Genomic DNA, 15,988 nt, shown 5'->3' on the forward strand with positions numbered 1-15,988 from the left:
GTCACAGGACATAAGTCAGCCTCTAGAGTGTGTGTAAAGAGTTAACTATGTGAAGCAGGACAAACGCTGCAGTCATGGTGCCCACGCCAACCTTTATTTGCAGGCTGCTAAGCTAAGCTAAGTTAAGTTAAGCTAAGCTAAGCTAAGTTAAGTTAAGTTAAGCTAAGCTAAGCTAAGCTAAGCAAGGACCAGACACAAACAGGAAGGAACATCACTGCGCTCATATTTTCCTCTACACACATGCTAACTGCTACATGCTAGCTGCCAGAGCCTCAGCAGCTTGATCTGATTGGTTGAAGGCAGATGGTGAGTGACAGCTGGGTCATCCAATCAGCAGAGAAGTACTGTCTCAAACTGCAGTTCCTCCAGGGACCACTAGAGGCTCCAATAGTGAGACCTCCATGTTAAAGTGTCCACACACAGTGAGGTCTCTGCTGCTTTATGAACACTTTAATGAAAAGTTACACTTTCAAAGTTTGACTGACAGGTGGGTGATGCCTCAGCTCCGCCTCTTTTCCCATATTTGGATTAACAGGAAGTCAGTGGTGAATTCCACGATGTCACGCTGAGCTTTAAAACTGCTGTGTGTTCTCTGTCCGTTTGTTTTGGTTGAGTTAGAGCTCAGAGCTCTCGGAGCTCTCCGAGCTCTCAGCGTGGGGTTTTAAATCCGTCTGTAGAGTTACAGAGGAAATTAGAGCACATGTTTAAAAGTGAGTCTCTGGTGGCTAATCTCGGGTTTCACCGTCATGCATTCAGGTCACCTGGGAAGTGTCTGACTGTCGAGCTAGCTCGTGTTAGCATGTGTTACAGCGTGTCCTGGCTTTAATAAACATCTGTGATATTCAGGAGCCTGTGAGGGGAGGATGTGTGGAGCAGCAGCCTCAGATATGGAGCTACACAGCAACCTGATGACAGGCCCGGCTCTAAATATAACCAGGACGTATGTCCGGGAGTATTTGTGGCCGCTGCAGAGGCAGGACCCACCAACACCCGAGAACCTGTGAGACACAGAGGAGGTGCCCCTCTACAGTGAGGCCTGGTTCAGGCTGACTTTATATATATATCAATATATATATATTGATCAGACTGATCTGAGTTCAACAGGGTATCACTTGTGGTTTTTGAGCAAAATCAAACAGAAGAAAGCAGCAGCTGGACCAAAAGTGTCAGTGATGGAGTCAAAAGAAAACGCTGTGCTCAGGATGTTTCCGTCCGTCAGCCTGTGTGGCATCAGACCTGGGTCCTGACAGCAGGCCGGTCAGTGAAAGCTCACATGTATGAAACTCACAGTCTCATACAGAGAGAAGTTCTGACTCGCCGTCAGTTTCATAGTGAAGAAACTCCTCGTGTTCTGAAGGGGGGGGCTGCACCTGGTTTCAACAGGTTTACTGAGGTCTGCTACGTCACCATGGTAACTGATGCTGCAAACCGAAGCAGAGGAAGAAAACACGCACAGAGCCTGGGCTGGCAGAGGCCCAGAACAAACAAACAAACAAACAAACAAACAAACAACAATGTTTTTATGCTGCCCTGAGCAACACAAATATGTAAACAACTAAAACATGTGTGTGTGTGTGTGTGTGTGTGTGTGTGTGTGTGTGTGTGTGTGTGTGTGTGTGTGAGCCAGTTGTCACAGGCTGACAGAGGCATGCATGGCGGCCCGGCAGAGAGGAGGAGGAGGAGGATGGCAGCTGCTGTGATTAGCAGTGGTTGCCTAGCAACAGTCTGGACTGTTTACAGCGTGTTTGAGTGGAGGGTTAGTGATGTCACTCAGACTGCACTCACACACACACACACACAGCATCAGTACAGCAGGGTTTTAACGTGTTTCTGTGCTCGGATTTGTCTTGAACACATCGCGACATCAGTTCCTGCAGAATGTTCAGTTTGTCTTCACTACATCAGCATCACCTCTCTGACCTATCAGGAGAGAGCTGAGTCACTCACACACACACAGGATGGGAGGGGGATTACACAGCATTTTTACTTTCTCTGCTGTCTGAATATTTATACTGCGCACACACACACACACACACACACACAGTGTGGTACAGTAGGCATGGGCATCTGTTGTGTGTGATAATAGTTCCATGGATTAAAGGTGTTGCTCTGTGGATTTGGTGGAACAGCAACATCTGATGGAAAATATTTCTGCAGTGTGTGTGTGTGTGTGTGTGTGTGTGTGTGTGTGTGTGTGTGTGTGTGTGTGTCCATGTCCAGATAGAGTCATGAGGAACAGCTGAGCGGTGACAGCTTCTCCACTCCCAGCTCAACGTGTCTGAAACCAGAATCAGAATCAGAACCAGAATCCCTTTATTTATCCCAAGGGGAAATTCTTTCTGTTACAGACAATAGAAATCAAAGATAAATTGAAATATATAAAAATATCTAAATACCTAGACAGCATTTAAATCCCTGAGCTGTATCTACAGAACATATTTACTGCTGGATAAACCTTTACACAGTAAAGAGCAGGACATGATGTTCCAGTGTGAATGTCCAGTGTCTGAGTGACTGTCAGAGTTCAGTAGTTTGAGACGGGCAGGAATGACTTCCTGTGTCTCTCAGTGGTGCATCGTGGGAGTCGGAGTCTGTTGCTGGACGGGCTCCTGTAGCTGGTCAGCACAGTGTGGAGCGGGTGAGGTCCAGTCCCAGATCACATCTGGATCCCTGTCCACACACGCACATGTGTTTCCTCTTCAGTGATACCTCCTCATAAACAATCTTTGTCAGACACGGTCTGACTGGACGGTCCAGTCCGACCTCTGTGCCCGCCCCCTGCTGGCCGTCAGCTGTTACTGTCTCTCATGTATGACTGATTCATTTCACTGACAGCTGAGAGGTCAAAGGTCAGCTGGTTGGCATCGGGATCACTGTGCTGCCATGGTCCTACAGGAAGACGTGCTCCATGAGCCGGGCCCCCTCCATGTCCGGGGACAGGACTCTGGTCCCGCCCTGATCCAGCAGGACGGACAGGATGGCGCAGCTCAGGTCGGCCCGCTTCAGCCCAGTGCACAGAGACGCCACGTCTGTCCAGGTGTCCACAGAGGAGCCGCTGTCCTCCAGGATCACCTCCTCTAACACACCTGAGAGGACGGAGACGCACGGCGGGGTCAGAGGTCAGAGGTCACCTCGGCACGGCTAAGGCTAGCTCAGTTCGCTCCACTCACCTCGGCTGACGAAGCCGCCCAGGAGCCGCAGGGCTAACTGCTGCTGCTGAGGGTCAGCCAGCAGATCCACACTGACCACGCCTGCAGACAAGATGGCCGCCCCGCCTTGCCAAGGCTCCGTCAGCAGCTGGAGGAGGGAGAGGCTGGGCGATCGACACAGGACCCACATACAGTCCTCTGAGAGAGAGAGAGAGAGAGGTTCATAGACACTGAAGGTCGGCTTACATTTGCTATGAGGACGTTCTCTGTTAGCTGAAAGCTGATCAGTGATCAATCGAACACTGACGGTCCTCATAACGATCCTACACACACACAGACACACACACAGACACACACAGACACACACAGACACACACACACAGACACACACACACAGACACACACACACAGACCAGCTGTGATATCCCTGCAGTGCCTCATGAACTCGGCGCCACTGTGGACCAGGCCTCTCCTGCACATGCTCAGTGCCGTCTTCCTGACCAGCCTGCACGCCTCGTAGACCATGGTGGCCAAGGTGAGACATAGGTCAGCCTTCCCGGGGTTTTCTTGAGCATGCTCAGTCAGGATGTCGCCGAGATCCTCAGAGAAAGTCAGTCTGCGAGGACAGAGTGACATCATGACGTCCATTTATCCACCGGCTGCAGACACAGACAGGACAGAACTGTTCTTACTTGTTCTGGGTGACGGCGTGCGTGACGAGCTGCAGGGCGCCACGCTGCAGGGCGTGGCGGACACCATGCAGAGAGAGCGGAGCCGGGAGCTTGTCACTGGCCGGGGCGGTGATCAGCAGGGCCCGGAAGAACAGGAGAGGAGGGGGGAGGGACCCCGGGGGGCCTGCCACACCTGAGGGAGGAGGGGGGGGGGGGGGGGGCGTGGAATAACTTCAGGATCCACAGATGTTCTGTGTGTGTGTAGCTCACCCTCAAACATCTCCATGGTGTCGCAGTTCCTCAGGACTCCCCGTGGGGCTCGGGCAGCGAGCAGAGCGGCGTCCTCGTACCGCGCCGCATCACAGAGCTGAATGAAGCTGCAGCAGAGGAGCAGCGTTCACAGGCTGTCAGTGAACGCAGCGTTGTGCTGCGTTCACTGACAGCCTGTGAGTTTTCAGTGGTCTGCACCTGTCCCAGGTGATCCGCCAGGACTTTGGACTCGTTGACCCTGGACGGCTCGTCGTCTTCAAACAGCTCAGTGTCCATGCTCTGCTCGTCATCGCCAGTCGCTGCAGGTTTAAAAAATAGAACAAGAAGCAGTGAAAGTGACGCCTGCTGGAAACGTGTGTGCGTGTGTGTGTGTGTGTGTGTGTGTGTGGTGTGTGTGTGTGTGTGTGTGTGTGTGTGGTGTGTGTGTGGTGTGTGTTCCTGTTTTTATGAAAAAAGTAAAAACCGGATCAGTAACTCTGCTGGTCTGATGTTCTCCAGCAGCTCCTCCAGAGGAACCTGCTGCTCCTCCTCCCAGCTGAGCAGACTGTCACACACAGCCTTCAGACGCTTGTACCTACACACACACACACACACACACACACACACACACCTTGGTTGTGTACTTCCTTGTTGTGGTCTGAAGGCAGTGGTTGATGTGGGTCTTACCGGACTCTCAGGTGTTTGTTCTCGGAGCTCAGCTGGTCTCTGCGGCTCTGTGCGGCCTGCAGTTCGGCGTCCATCTTGTGTTTGACCTCCAGAGGAACCCAGCGAGTCTTCCCGTGCAGCAGAGCTTCTCTCTGCTCCTCCAGAACGTCCAGGTGTCGGTCCAGAGCTGCAGGATCCTCAGACTCTGCCACCGTCAGCCCTGTGAGACACCCGTATGTTAGACAGAACTTTTACTGGCGTCTGACATCACCCGAAGCACGCCGCCGCACCAGGAATCCACACGCTCTGTCCTGTGGACGCCCTCCGTCTCTGGAGCTCCTCCTGAAGTTCTGCTGTGTCCCTCTTGAGGACGCAGATCCTGGAAACAGACGCAGTCTAAGTATCGGTTACAGCAGCCTGTCTGTGTGTCTCAAAGCGAGGACACACCTGTCCCTGAGCTGGGTGGCTCGTCTCCGGCACGTCAGCAGCGTTGTGAGATGTGACGCGGAGGACGCCACGACTTGATGAGACACCTCAGCTTCGTCCTGCCTCCTCGTCAGCTCCCTGATGGTGTCATCATACTCTGACTTGATGGTCATCAGAAGCTTCTTGTAGGTGGTCGCTTGTCCAATGACCTGCAGGAAAAAGGACGCACTGGACATGTTCACGTGTCCACAGCAGTGGTGGAGGAAGTACTGCAGCTTGGTACTTAAGTAAAATACTCAAGTAAAAGTAGAAGTGCTACGTTACAATCCTAAAAGTCCTAAGTACTTTTAAATGTACTTAAAGTATTAAAGTAAAAGTACTATGGTTGATTTCCAAAGGATGTGAACAGGTTAAAATAGTCAAAGTCAAATGGAGCATGTGTAGTTAATGTCCATGTCCAGAAGCAGCTGTGGACAGGTCTGTGTGTCCTGAGGCAGGCTGTGGACAGGTCTGTGTGTCCTGAGGCAGGCTGTGGACAGGTCTGTGTGTCCTGAGGCAGGCTGTGGGCATCAAGTGAACAGAGAGGCTGCTGATAACAAACAGGCATTCAGCATGTTCACTGTGTCAGTGTTCCTGCTGTAGATTCATGTGATGATTCATGTTCATCATTCATGGATGGACCTGTGTTAGCAGACAGCAGCTAACTAGTTAGCTCACTGAGCCAGAGCACCGGCATCATGACTGAGGCTCATTATAGAAACACAGCTGCAGCGTGACACCAGCTCCATGCAGAGTCTGACCTCACATCAGTCCACACTGTGTTCATCACATGGAACAAGGAACTACAGACACTGGAGACATGTAGTGGAGGAGAAAGGACAGGGGACAGCTGCAGCATGGAGTCAGAGGAGAAAGGATGAGCTGTGTTTTTTTACTTAAGTACAGTAACGAAGTACAAACACTCAGTTACATCCCACCACTGGTCCACAGTACGCCTGTTTGTCTCTGGTTTATGTGGATCCTCACAGCTACCTTATTGAACGCGGATCTGTAGACGGTGTGTCTCTGTTGGTCCGGGCCCTGGTCTGGACACCGCAGGACCCGTTTCTCCTGTGTGATGAACTCGTTCAGAGACCGGAAGAACCTGCGGCCTGGGCTGCGGTCCGAGCTGCGGGCCTGTACCGGCTCAGACATGTTAGTTTGGCTCCTTCCGAACTTTTAACGTTTTCGACCAGGAAACCATTTGCGACCGCCGCGTTGCTATGGTCACCGCGAAGGTGTCCCTGGGAAATGAGTTTTTTTGTTTTTGTTTTTTTAAAGTTTGAACGTTAAATAAATGAAGGTGAAATAATGTTTATATTCGCGCGGTTATCGATAAGCGGAGCATCGAGGACGCGCGCGCACAGGCACGCGGATATTCGGGGCTGTTTCTGATCAGGCGCGCGGCGGGCACCTAACCCCTGCAGACGCGGGCAGAAAACCCCGTCGCTCCCTCTGAAAGCCCTCTTCTCATGATCCGCCATTAGGAGTGAGCTAGTGGTAAGATCGCGCTCTGCGCTTTTGACGGTTTTGTGTAAAAATAAAGGTTTTAGGCGAACATTGGAGCATCCACAGAGTGTGACTGTGTGTGTGTGTGTCTGTCTCCGCAGGTGGGTTGAACGCCAGGATGCAGATTTTCGTCAAAACCCTCACGGGGAAGACCATAACCCTCGAGGTGGGTGAGCCGGGCGGTGATGGACGGACACCCCGTGGCTGCAGCTACAGACTTTAACTCATGTTACTGTAGAACAGTGTTTATTATTTGCATATGTTTATGTATCAATGGACACATAGGAAGTGTTACAGTGTCCGTGTGTGATGTAACTCCGGTAGACTTAATGTTAAAATCTGTCGCACCGTGGAAATGTATGCTAAGTGGCTAAGCTAGTTAGCCATGGCACCGTAAACACGTGTGGCAGACAGTAACGGGTTAAACCGTGCTCAGCTTCACGCATAACTTTGATCATTATGGTTAATTACAACATGGAGCCACATCCCCGTGTTAGCTACATGCTAAGTGTAACATGTGACATGTGCCGGCCGCGGTGACCGGAAGCCGGAGCCCCGCTGACCCCTCTCTGTCTCTGCCTCCACAGGTTGAGCCTTCAGACACCATTGAAAATGTCAAAGCTAAGATCCAGGACAAAGAGGGTGAGTCCAGCTGGTCTGTTCAGCAACAAGGGGAGGGATGTTCAGGGTTAGATGGAGCTGATCAGGTCAGCTCCAGAGAGGGAGGCCCACAGACCCGCAGGTCTGAAGGGGGTCACAGCCAGGCCACAGACCCGCAGGCTCAGTGTTTTCATCACGAGTGTTACCAAGGCGATCAGTTTTATTTAGTTATAGTCTGATAGATTTAAGATGTTTGTCAGTGACTGTTGCTAGAAGTTGGAGTATTTGTCTCCCTCTGATCTGACGGAGAAGTCTTGGATAAAGAGCAGTTACTGGTCAGCAGTGAGCTCGGTGTGTGATGCTCTGGGACCGTGGCTGACTGCCCCCCCTCCTGACTCTGGCCCCGTTTGTCTGCAGGAATCCCTCCTGATCAGCAGAGGTTGATCTTCGCTGGAAAGCAGCTGGAGGACGGCCGCACGCTCTCCGACTACAACATCCAGAAGGTGAGGAGGATCGGCGCCCCGCTCTGATCGGCCTGAGCGGGCTCCGCCTTCAGTCCGGACTCTGAGCCTGGTTTCTTTGTGTCCCCAGGAGTCGACTCTGCACTTGGTGCTGAGGCTGCGCGGTGGTGCCAAGAAGAGGAAGAAGAAGTCCTACACCACCCCCAAGAAGAACAAGCACAAGAGGAAGAAGGTCAAGCTCGCTGTGCTCAAGTACTACAAGGTAAACGGTCCTGTTGTCTTTGATGTGAAGCTGTTAAAGGACAGATCAGAGGTCGGGTTGAAGTGATGGAGCCTGACGATGAGTCTGCAGCAGGTTGACCCTCCCCTCTCCCTCTCTAGGTGGATGAGAACGGTAAAATCCACCGGCTGAGGCGCGAGTGTCCGGCTGACGAGTGCGGCGCAGGCGTCTTCATGGCGAGCCACTTCGACCGTCACTACTGCGGGAAGTGCTGCCTCACCTACTGCTTCAACAAGCCCGAGGACAAGTAGGCAGGACTGACAGGCGTTAATAAAGACGAAAGTGTTTGACAGCTCCGACTCTGCCTGCTTTATTCAACACGTCCCGTTCTGAAGCCGGCAGCTGGTTTCTGTAGTTTTCTGAGTGACCTTCAGTCTGAGGCTCAGCTTCACTCTGCAGCTGATCCCTCGCCTCTTTCTGTTTTTAAAATCCCCAGCAGGATGAGAGCATCGTAAACTCTGAATGTGTACCGCTGCTCCAGGAGCTCCAGCCAAACCTTTGGTTTTTAAACAGCTGTTGAGACGCTGTGATGTTTGGGCCTCAAACAGTTTTACAAAGCAATTCTCAGGGAAACAAACATTCATGTGAGCTGGTTGTAGACGGAAGCATCAGCATCACATGGTTCTCAGTGTAGGTCGTCGTCCAGCAGGTGGAGCTGTTGAAACCTGCAGAAACAACAGCTGAGATGTGGGAGCTCAGAATCCCTTTATTACAGACAATAGAACCGAAGATAAATTGAAATATATAAAAATACCTAGACAGCGTTTAAATCCCTGAGCTGTATCTACAGAACATATTTACTGCTGTATCAACCTTTACACAGTAAAGAGCAGGACATGATGTACCAGTGTGAATGTCCAGTGTCTGAGTGACTGTCAGAGTTCAGTAGTTTGAGACAGGGCAGGAATGACTTCCTGTGTCTCTCAGTGGTGCATCGTGGGAGTCGGAGTCTGTTGCTGGACGGGCTCCTGTAGCTGGTCAGCACAGTGTGGAGCGGGTGGGAGGGCCAGTCCAGTATGGTCTGGCACACCTCTGTCAGAGAGTCCAGGTCCTGTCCTACAACATGGCCGCCTTCCTGATGATTCTGTTGAGTCTGTTTGTGTCCCTCACCCTCAGACTGCTGCCCCAGCAGACAACAGCACACATGATGGCTCCACAGACTCAGAACATCCTCAGCATCGTCCTGCAGATGTTGAAGGACCTCACTGGAAAAATCAAAGAACATGATTCTAACAGTGTTTGCTGCCTCCTCCAAGTAGGAGTGTGCTCTGTGCAGCAGGTAGATGATGGCGTCCTCCACAGGACCAGCCTCTCCAGAGACTTCATCACATGTGAAGTCAGAGCAGCTGGTCTGTAGTCGCTCCACAGGGCAGGGACGGTCATCAGGCTCAGGGAGAAGATGTGGGGCAGCGCCTGAGCACTCAGGGACACGTTTTGTTACATTAGTGTAATGAATATGAATCATCTGAAGCTATAAAACATAAAAACATCATCAGTCCTCCGGGTGGACCCTGTAGGAGTATTGGCTGGTTGTCTCTCGCTTCCTGCTCTGTGCACAGAGAGGTACGTGCATGATGGCCGAAGTCACAGACTGGTTGGAGGCGTGGCTTCGGGGTGAGCTCCGAGAGAAAGGGGCGTGTCTCCTACCCCACCTTTAACAGAAAGTGCTTCCAGGTGAAGTGTGAACATGCAGTGAACACAATGAGCCGGACGCGGGTTGAGTACTAAAATAAGATTATTTACTTAAAAATCGGTACATTGGACAGACTGTATACAGAGTTCCTCATTTCTTGGTAAACTCAAAGGCACCAAACCAGATGCTGTACAAAACAACTACAACACCACAACACGCCAGAGGGGGCGCTACACTAAACGTACTGCTTAAATAGCCACTGAAGCCACGTTAGCTTCATCCACACACACACAGTGAACATGCACACACTGTCCTGCTGTCAGCACTGTCATTACCCTAGCTTAGCACAAACACTGGAAGCGGAGGGAAACTGTTAGCATAGCACCAACAAGAGAACAAATCCTCCCGCTGGAGTTTTTAGAAGGCTAACAGTCTCTGAGCTAAGCTAAGCTAATAAAACCCAGGACCAGTTTACCAGATAACTCACGGACCTGAAACAATTATTCTTTAAAGTACCGGACCACAAGCTGGAAGTCAGGGCGCCGCCAAACAGTCGCTTTCATTTATTCAGAGCATATGAGAGGCTAGCTAAGCTAAGCTAACATTATCACGACAGACAAAATCTGTAAGTCAGCACTTCCTGTTGCAGCAGGCTGCTCGGCTCTGTGACGGTAACACTACGGACAGAGCTTCCGTTTCTGAAGAGCCGTTCTGAGGCTCTGACCGCCGCCATGTTGGCAGCGTCACGGCCGCCAAAACTCCAAATATGGACAAAGAGGGGGAGCACGAGCGGACTTTAGGGGGGCGGGCGAAACTCACGCTGTGATACGGCCGCCACCTGTCACTCAAAGCAGCAACGCCATAATTATGCGTAATTTTAAATCCGAATATAATTAAAAATGTTCTCTTACTGCTGCCGCCAACAGGAAGTACAAACTACCTTCAAATTAAAAGCACCACGAACAACAGGCTTCGAGGGTCTTTTGTCTGCTTGTAATAAAATGCTGATCGAAGTCTTTAAAGGTTTTTGTTTGCTGTGCGGCCATCTTGACTTCCAGCTTGTGATGAAAGGACTCCTGGAGGAAGCAACGAAGGAGAATCAGCCCAGTTTTTACAATGTAAGATCTGATTGGCCGGTGTGGACCTCAGTGGGAGGAGCCAAAGAACCACCTCGTCTACCATTTCAGCATCCACGCTATGCTGCCGCTAGTTTCCAGTTAGCCTAGCCTACAGGCTACCTGTGACTCACTTCCTGTTTTCAGCTCTTTGGTCAAAAACACATTGATCTTTGATTGGAGAAGATTTGTAAAGTTTTACTTGCTAATGTTAGCGTTGGGGCTAATCAATGATCCACATCTGAAATGTATCGATCAGGTCATGTGACCGTTTCCTCCCCATCTTGAAGGAGGCGAGTTAAATAAGGTACTTTAGTGCATATAACGTTTGGTTTAGCTCCTCCCACTGATGCCCGACTCCACCAGTGACAGTCGGACAGACAGGAAGCGGACAGACAGACAAACAGGACGGCAGACGTCTCCGTGGACGCCGACAGCGCTGCAGCATAGTGTTCTGGTTTGTGAGTAGGCACGGCATCTACACATAACATTTATTTACACATTGAGATTCACATATTATAATAGTACCTTATGTTCTTTATAATTAACTCTAAGAGTGGAGATATATTTCAATATGGCAGGAGAACTCAGTCCTGAAGACAAAACACAGGCAGAGGTGGAGGAAGGCCGCGAGCTGGGTCCTTTCAAACCAAACTATCAGTTCATCCACAACCAGCACCAGAGCCCCGCCTCCCCCACAGGAAGTCTTCTTGGCTTTCACAGAAAGCGTCAAACCCGGCTGTCTCGGTCCATACAAGCCGCTCAGCACAGGAGGAAGAGGAGGAGGAGGAGGAGGGAGGGTCCATGTTTGTGTCCAGGCTGGAGGACAAGCGAGGAGCAGTTCAGCCCGATGGGTCCTTTCTTATTCAGCTCCTCTGCCTCCTCCTGAGGACAGGTGCCGGTCCAGGACGGACCTGTTGGGGGAATCTGAGGTGGAGAGGAGGAGGAGGAGGAGGAGGAGGAGGAGGAAGAGAAGGAGGAGGGCGTCAGATCTTGATGTCCTGGGACTCCACCATCTTGGCAAGTGTTTTCTTGACTCTGAGGATGGTGAGGCGGGAGGCGGGGTTATGGGCCCAGCACTCTGACATCAGCTTCAGCATGGCCCGGAGGCACTGCAGGAACACACAGAGACACGGAGAGACACACACAGAGACACAGAGACACACACAGAGACACACACAGAGACACACAGAGACACGGAGACAGACACAGAGACACACACAGAGACACAGAGACACACAGAGAGACACGGAGACAGACACAGAGACACACAGACACACAGAGACACGGAGAGACAGACACAGAGACACAGAGACACACACAGAGACACACAGAGAGACACGGAGACAGACACAGAGACACACACAGAGACACACAGAGAGACACACACAGAGACACGGAGACAGACACAGAGACATGGAGACAGACACAGAGACACAGAGAGACACACAGAGACATGGAGACACACACAGAGACACACACAGAGACACACACAGAGACACGGAGACAGACACAGAGACACACAGACACACAGAGACACACACAGAGACACACACAGAGACACACAGACACACAGAGACACACACAGAGACACACACAGACACACAGAGACACACACAGAGACACACACAGAGACACACAGAGAGACACGGAGACAGACACAGAGACATGGAGACAGACACAGAGACACAGAGAGACACACAGAGACACACACAGAGACACGGAGACAGACACAGAGAGACATAAAGACAGACAGAGAGACACAGAGAGAGACAGACACACACAGAGACACAGAGAGACAGGCAGAGACACGGTTAGAACATGTCCATTGTACTCGGCATGTGCTTGCACACATATGACATTAAACAGTCTCACCTCGTCACTGTTCCAGCGGTTGGACACTGTGGGTCTCAGTCCTTTAACACACACCACCTCCAGCATGTCTTCATAGGAGGGGTCCGAGGGAACCATCTCGTAGTAGGGCAGCTGGTAGTCCTCCACCATGCCTGGAAGAGAAGTCGTCATGCATGGAACCATGTGCAGCTTTCATGATGTCAGAGGTCTGGGACAGGCATCACTAATCAACCACCGACCCAGGTCTAGTTCAACACGTCAGTGAGCGGACTGTGCTCCATCATGGTCAGCACGAGTCAGCTGAGCTGAACGAAGAAGAGCTGCCACCTCTGCGTGTGTGTCTGTGTGTGTGTGTGTCTCTCTGTGTCTGTGTGTGTGTGTGTGTGTGTCTCTCTGTGTCTCTCTGCGTGTGTCTGTCTCTGTGTGTGTGCGTCTCTCTGTGTGTGTCTGTCTCTGTGTGTGTCTCTGTCTCTCTGTGTGTGTCTCTGTGTGTCTGTGTGTCTCTGTCTGTGTCTCTGTGTGTGTCTGTGTGTGCGCGCTCACCCCCTGTGACGCAGCGTCTGGCCATCTCCCAGATGACGAGGCCGTAGCTGTACATGTCGGCCATGATGTAGGCCTGGAAGTGGTTCTTGTTGAGGCTCTCGTCCAGAACCTCGGGGGCCATGTAGCGCCTCGTCCCCACCCGGGAGCTCATAGGGACGTCCACCTCGTTAGTGTCACTATGGCAACACAAAGCATTATGGTTATTGTTTGAACTCATGGCTGGCCGAGGCAGGCTGCTGACAGTCCAACCCTGGGTAATGATGTCATAAAGACCTGTTGAACTTGACGGCCAGGCCGAGGTCAGCGATGCAGCAGGTGCCGTTCTTCTTGATCAGGATGTTCTTGCTCTTGAGGTCTCGGTGGGCGATGGCGGGTTTGCCCTGCGTGCCGTAGATCTCCGTGTGCAGGTGGCAGAGGCCGCAGGCGGCCGAGTAGGCGAGCCGCAGCAGGGTCTGCGTGTCCAGCGTGGTCAGCTTCAGGTAGTCGTACAGAGAGCCGTTCTCGTGGTAATCGGTGATGAGGAAGAGCTGCGTGTAGGCGCCTGTGCCTTTAATGTCCGCCGCGATGAAGCCTGTGAGGAGGAGGAAGGATTGTAGGTCAGACCTGTGACACTCAGGGAGGAGGAAGGGTCTACAAGATTTATAATAACGAACACTTTGACACATGAAACACACAAATATACAAAGCAAGGTAACACAAGGTAACAGAAGGTAACACCAGGTAACAGAAGGTAACACAAGGTAACAGAAGGTAACACCAGGTAACAGAAGGTAACACCAGGTAACACCAGGTAACACCAGGTAACAGAAGGTAACACCAGGTAACAGAAGGTAACACCAGGTAACACCAGGTAACAGAAGGTAACACCAGGTAACACCAGGTAACACCAGGTAACAGAAGGTAACACCAGGTAACAGAAGGTAACACCAGGTAACACCAGGTAACACCAGGTAACAGAAGGTAACACCAGGTAACACCAGGTAACACGGTAACACCAGGTAACCCAGGTAACAGGACAGGTACACAGGTAACACAAGTATCAGGAAAAATCAGCCTGACGTCTGTGAAACCTCAGATAAACGGTGACGTGACATCACAGCCCAGAACACATGGTTAACACAGTAACTCGAGGGTAATATCTCACATGAATGTCAATGTTTTTCAGTCCAGTAAAGTCGTTTTAACTTTAACCCTTGATGGCCTCACATCGCCATGCTCGCTGCCATTAGTTTATATCATTAACCAGGTTAAAAATCAATGGAGGGATCGATCGGTCCTGCGGTCAGACGCCACCGGTCTGATGCTGCGATCAAAGGACTGATTCACCATTTATATAGATTCTATGATATAACGAGGAGTTCTACAGGATATTAAATCAAATGATTCACATCATGGAGCCTAACTGAGAAACTGTGTGTGTGTCTGTCTGTGAGTCTCTGTCCGTCTCTGTGTGTGAGTGTCCATCTGTCTCTGTGTGTCTGTCTCCGTGTGTGTGTGTCTCCGTGTGTCTCTGTGTGTCTCTGTCTGTCTCCGTGTGTCTCCGTCTCTGTGCACAGCATACCCAGAATGTTTTCGTGTCTCATCAGGACCGTCTGGTAGATCTCGGTCTCTCTGAACCAGCTGGCCTCCTCGCGTGTGAAGAAGACTTTGACGGCCACCTTCTCGCCCCGCCAGCGCCCGAGCCACACCTCACCATAGCGACCCTTCCCGATCTGACGCACCATCTGGATCTGCTTGGCGATGGTCCGCTGCACCTGGAAGGGGAGGAAGAGCGGGCTGTAACACACAGCTGGGACTCTGGAGCGGACATGTTGAAGGTGTGTGCAGTGCTGTGCTGGTACCAGCAGGGGGAGCCCGGAGCCGCTGCCAGAGCTCTGTGACTGATAAATCAGGTCTTTGAGTGACTCCCCTGCAGGGATGAAGACTTCCTGCTCCAGGTCTTTGTGATAGCGCTGACGCTCACTCTGCCACTTAAACCTGACACACACACACACACACACATCAGATGTACAGTATAATGCTCCTGCAGGTGTGAGGCGTGCGACGCGCTCAGCTGAGCAGTACCTGTAGTAACAGACCACAGTGATGCAGATCAGAGTGCAGCAGCAGACCGTCATAGAGATGAGGAAGGCCAGCCAGTGAGGGGTTCCATCTGAAAAACAGAGCCGTGGTCAGCACCGCGCTTCCCCTGGTGAACAGAGTGTGTGAGCGAGTGTTACCGGGGGGACCCTTCGGGGGCAGTGTGGGCTGCAGGTCTCTGTTGCAGAAGTCTGTGTTGCAGCACTCGATCGTCCTCCTGGTCTGAGCTTTGGGAGAGTCCTGTCAATCAAACCAATCAATCAATAAGTGGCACAAAGCACAGGCTGCACCCGAACAGTCTGTCTGCAGATGAAAGGCCCTCTGATCCAGTCATCGTTTCATTACTGGAAAACCAAACGCCTTCAATTATTCAGATTCACGAGCATCTGAAGCAGGACATGACTCCAGCACCAGTCTGCATGTGTCCAACTTCAGACCAGAACCTGAAGTCACTCTACAAACTTTAAACGTTCTGTGGGAGGACGCTGAGCTCAGAGGAAACCTCCTGAGACTTTGGAGGCAAACAGAAAAACCATGATCTAGTCCTTGACCTGCCCAGACACTAAAATACATGGAAACCTGGTGGCGTGTGTGTGTGTGGTGTGTGTGTGTGGGTGTGTGCGTGTGTGGGGGGTGTGCGGTGTGCGGTGTGGGTGTGTGTGTGTGTGTGGTGTGTGTGTGTGTGTGTGTGTGTGTGCGTGGTGTGTGGTGTGT

The 15,988-nt window shown here is 51.5% G+C and overlaps 3 protein-coding genes across 4 annotated transcripts in view; 1 reads left to right on the forward strand and 2 right to left on the reverse strand.

The window, feature by feature from the left end:
* Positions 1-4,040: 4,040 nt before the first annotated feature.
* Positions 4,041-6,401, reverse strand: LOC114446935 (clathrin heavy chain linker domain-containing protein 1-like). The gene is made up of 6 exons (XM_028422851.1): positions 6,194-6,401; positions 5,183-5,370; positions 5,026-5,114; positions 4,757-4,955; positions 4,289-4,389; positions 4,041-4,197 (listed from the first exon to the last, which is right to left on the reverse strand). Exons 1-5 carry the CDS (start codon positions 6,353-6,355, stop codon positions 4,377-4,379), a joined length of 651 nt encoding a protein of 216 aa, XP_028278652.1. The 5' UTR covers positions 6,356-6,401; the 3' UTR covers positions 4,041-4,197; positions 4,289-4,376.
* A 218-nt stretch (positions 6,402-6,619) lies between these two features.
* Positions 6,620-8,342, forward strand: rps27a (ribosomal protein S27a). Its single transcript, XM_028422855.1, has 6 exons — positions 6,620-6,700; positions 6,811-6,875; positions 7,297-7,351; positions 7,727-7,812; positions 7,901-8,032; positions 8,152-8,342. The coding sequence occupies exons 2-6, from the start codon at positions 6,828-6,830 to the stop codon at positions 8,299-8,301; spliced, it is 471 nt and encodes a 156-aa protein (XP_028278656.1). The 5' UTR covers positions 6,620-6,700; positions 6,811-6,827; the 3' UTR covers positions 8,302-8,342.
* Positions 8,343-9,772: 1,430 nt separating this feature from the next.
* LOC114446919 (bone morphogenetic protein receptor type-1A-like) overlaps positions 9,773-15,988 on the reverse strand; it is a 28,414-nt gene continuing 22,198 nt past the window's right edge. For both annotated transcript variants that reach the window (XM_028422832.1, XM_028422831.1), the window contains 8 exons: positions 15,415-15,514; positions 15,260-15,347; positions 15,037-15,172; positions 14,757-14,949; positions 13,469-13,766; positions 13,196-13,371; positions 12,674-12,804; positions 9,773-11,910 (listed from right to left, as the gene is read on the reverse strand). In XM_028422832.1, coding sequence (XP_028278633.1) covers positions 11,785-11,910; positions 12,674-12,804; positions 13,196-13,371; positions 13,469-13,766; positions 14,757-14,949; positions 15,037-15,172; positions 15,260-15,347; positions 15,415-15,514 — 1,248 coding nt within the window. In that variant the 3' untranslated portion in view covers positions 9,773-11,784. The remainder of the gene's footprint in view (positions 11,911-12,673; positions 12,805-13,195; positions 13,372-13,468; positions 13,767-14,756; positions 14,950-15,036; positions 15,173-15,259; positions 15,348-15,414; positions 15,515-15,988) is intronic.

Source organism: Parambassis ranga, chromosome 15 (assembly GCF_900634625.1).
Source record: "Parambassis ranga chromosome 15, fParRan2.1, whole genome shotgun sequence".
NCBI classification, from domain to species: Eukaryota; Metazoa; Chordata; class Actinopteri; family Ambassidae; genus Parambassis; species Parambassis ranga.

What these genes read in the sequence shown, in the direction of transcription:
- LOC114446935 (XM_028422851.1), bottom strand. Translation starts at nt 6,355, where the DNA reads ATGTCTGAGCCGGTACAGGCCCGCAGCTCGGACCGCAGCCCAGGCCGC. An exon ending in ACAGATCCGCGTTCAATAAG is followed by an intron (nt 5,371 to 6,193) that starts GTAGCTGTGAGG and finishes TTTTTCCTGCAG; the next exon opens with GTCATTGGACAAGCGACCAC. An exon ending in ACAGAGCGTGTGGATTCCTG is followed by an intron (nt 4,956 to 5,025) that starts GTGCGGCGGCGT and finishes GGTGTCTCACAG; the next exon opens with GGCTGACGGTGGCAGAGTCT.
- rps27a (XM_028422855.1), top strand. Translation starts at nt 6,828, where the DNA reads ATGCAGATTTTCGTCAAAACCCTCACGGGGAAGACCATAACCCTCGAG. An exon ending in GGAAGACCATAACCCTCGAG is followed by an intron (nt 6,876 to 7,296) that starts GTGGGTGAGCCG and finishes CTGCCTCCACAG; the next exon opens with GTTGAGCCTTCAGACACCAT. An exon ending in CTGTGCTCAAGTACTACAAG is followed by an intron (nt 8,033 to 8,151) that starts GTAAACGGTCCT and finishes CTCCCTCTCTAG; the next exon opens with GTGGATGAGAACGGTAAAAT.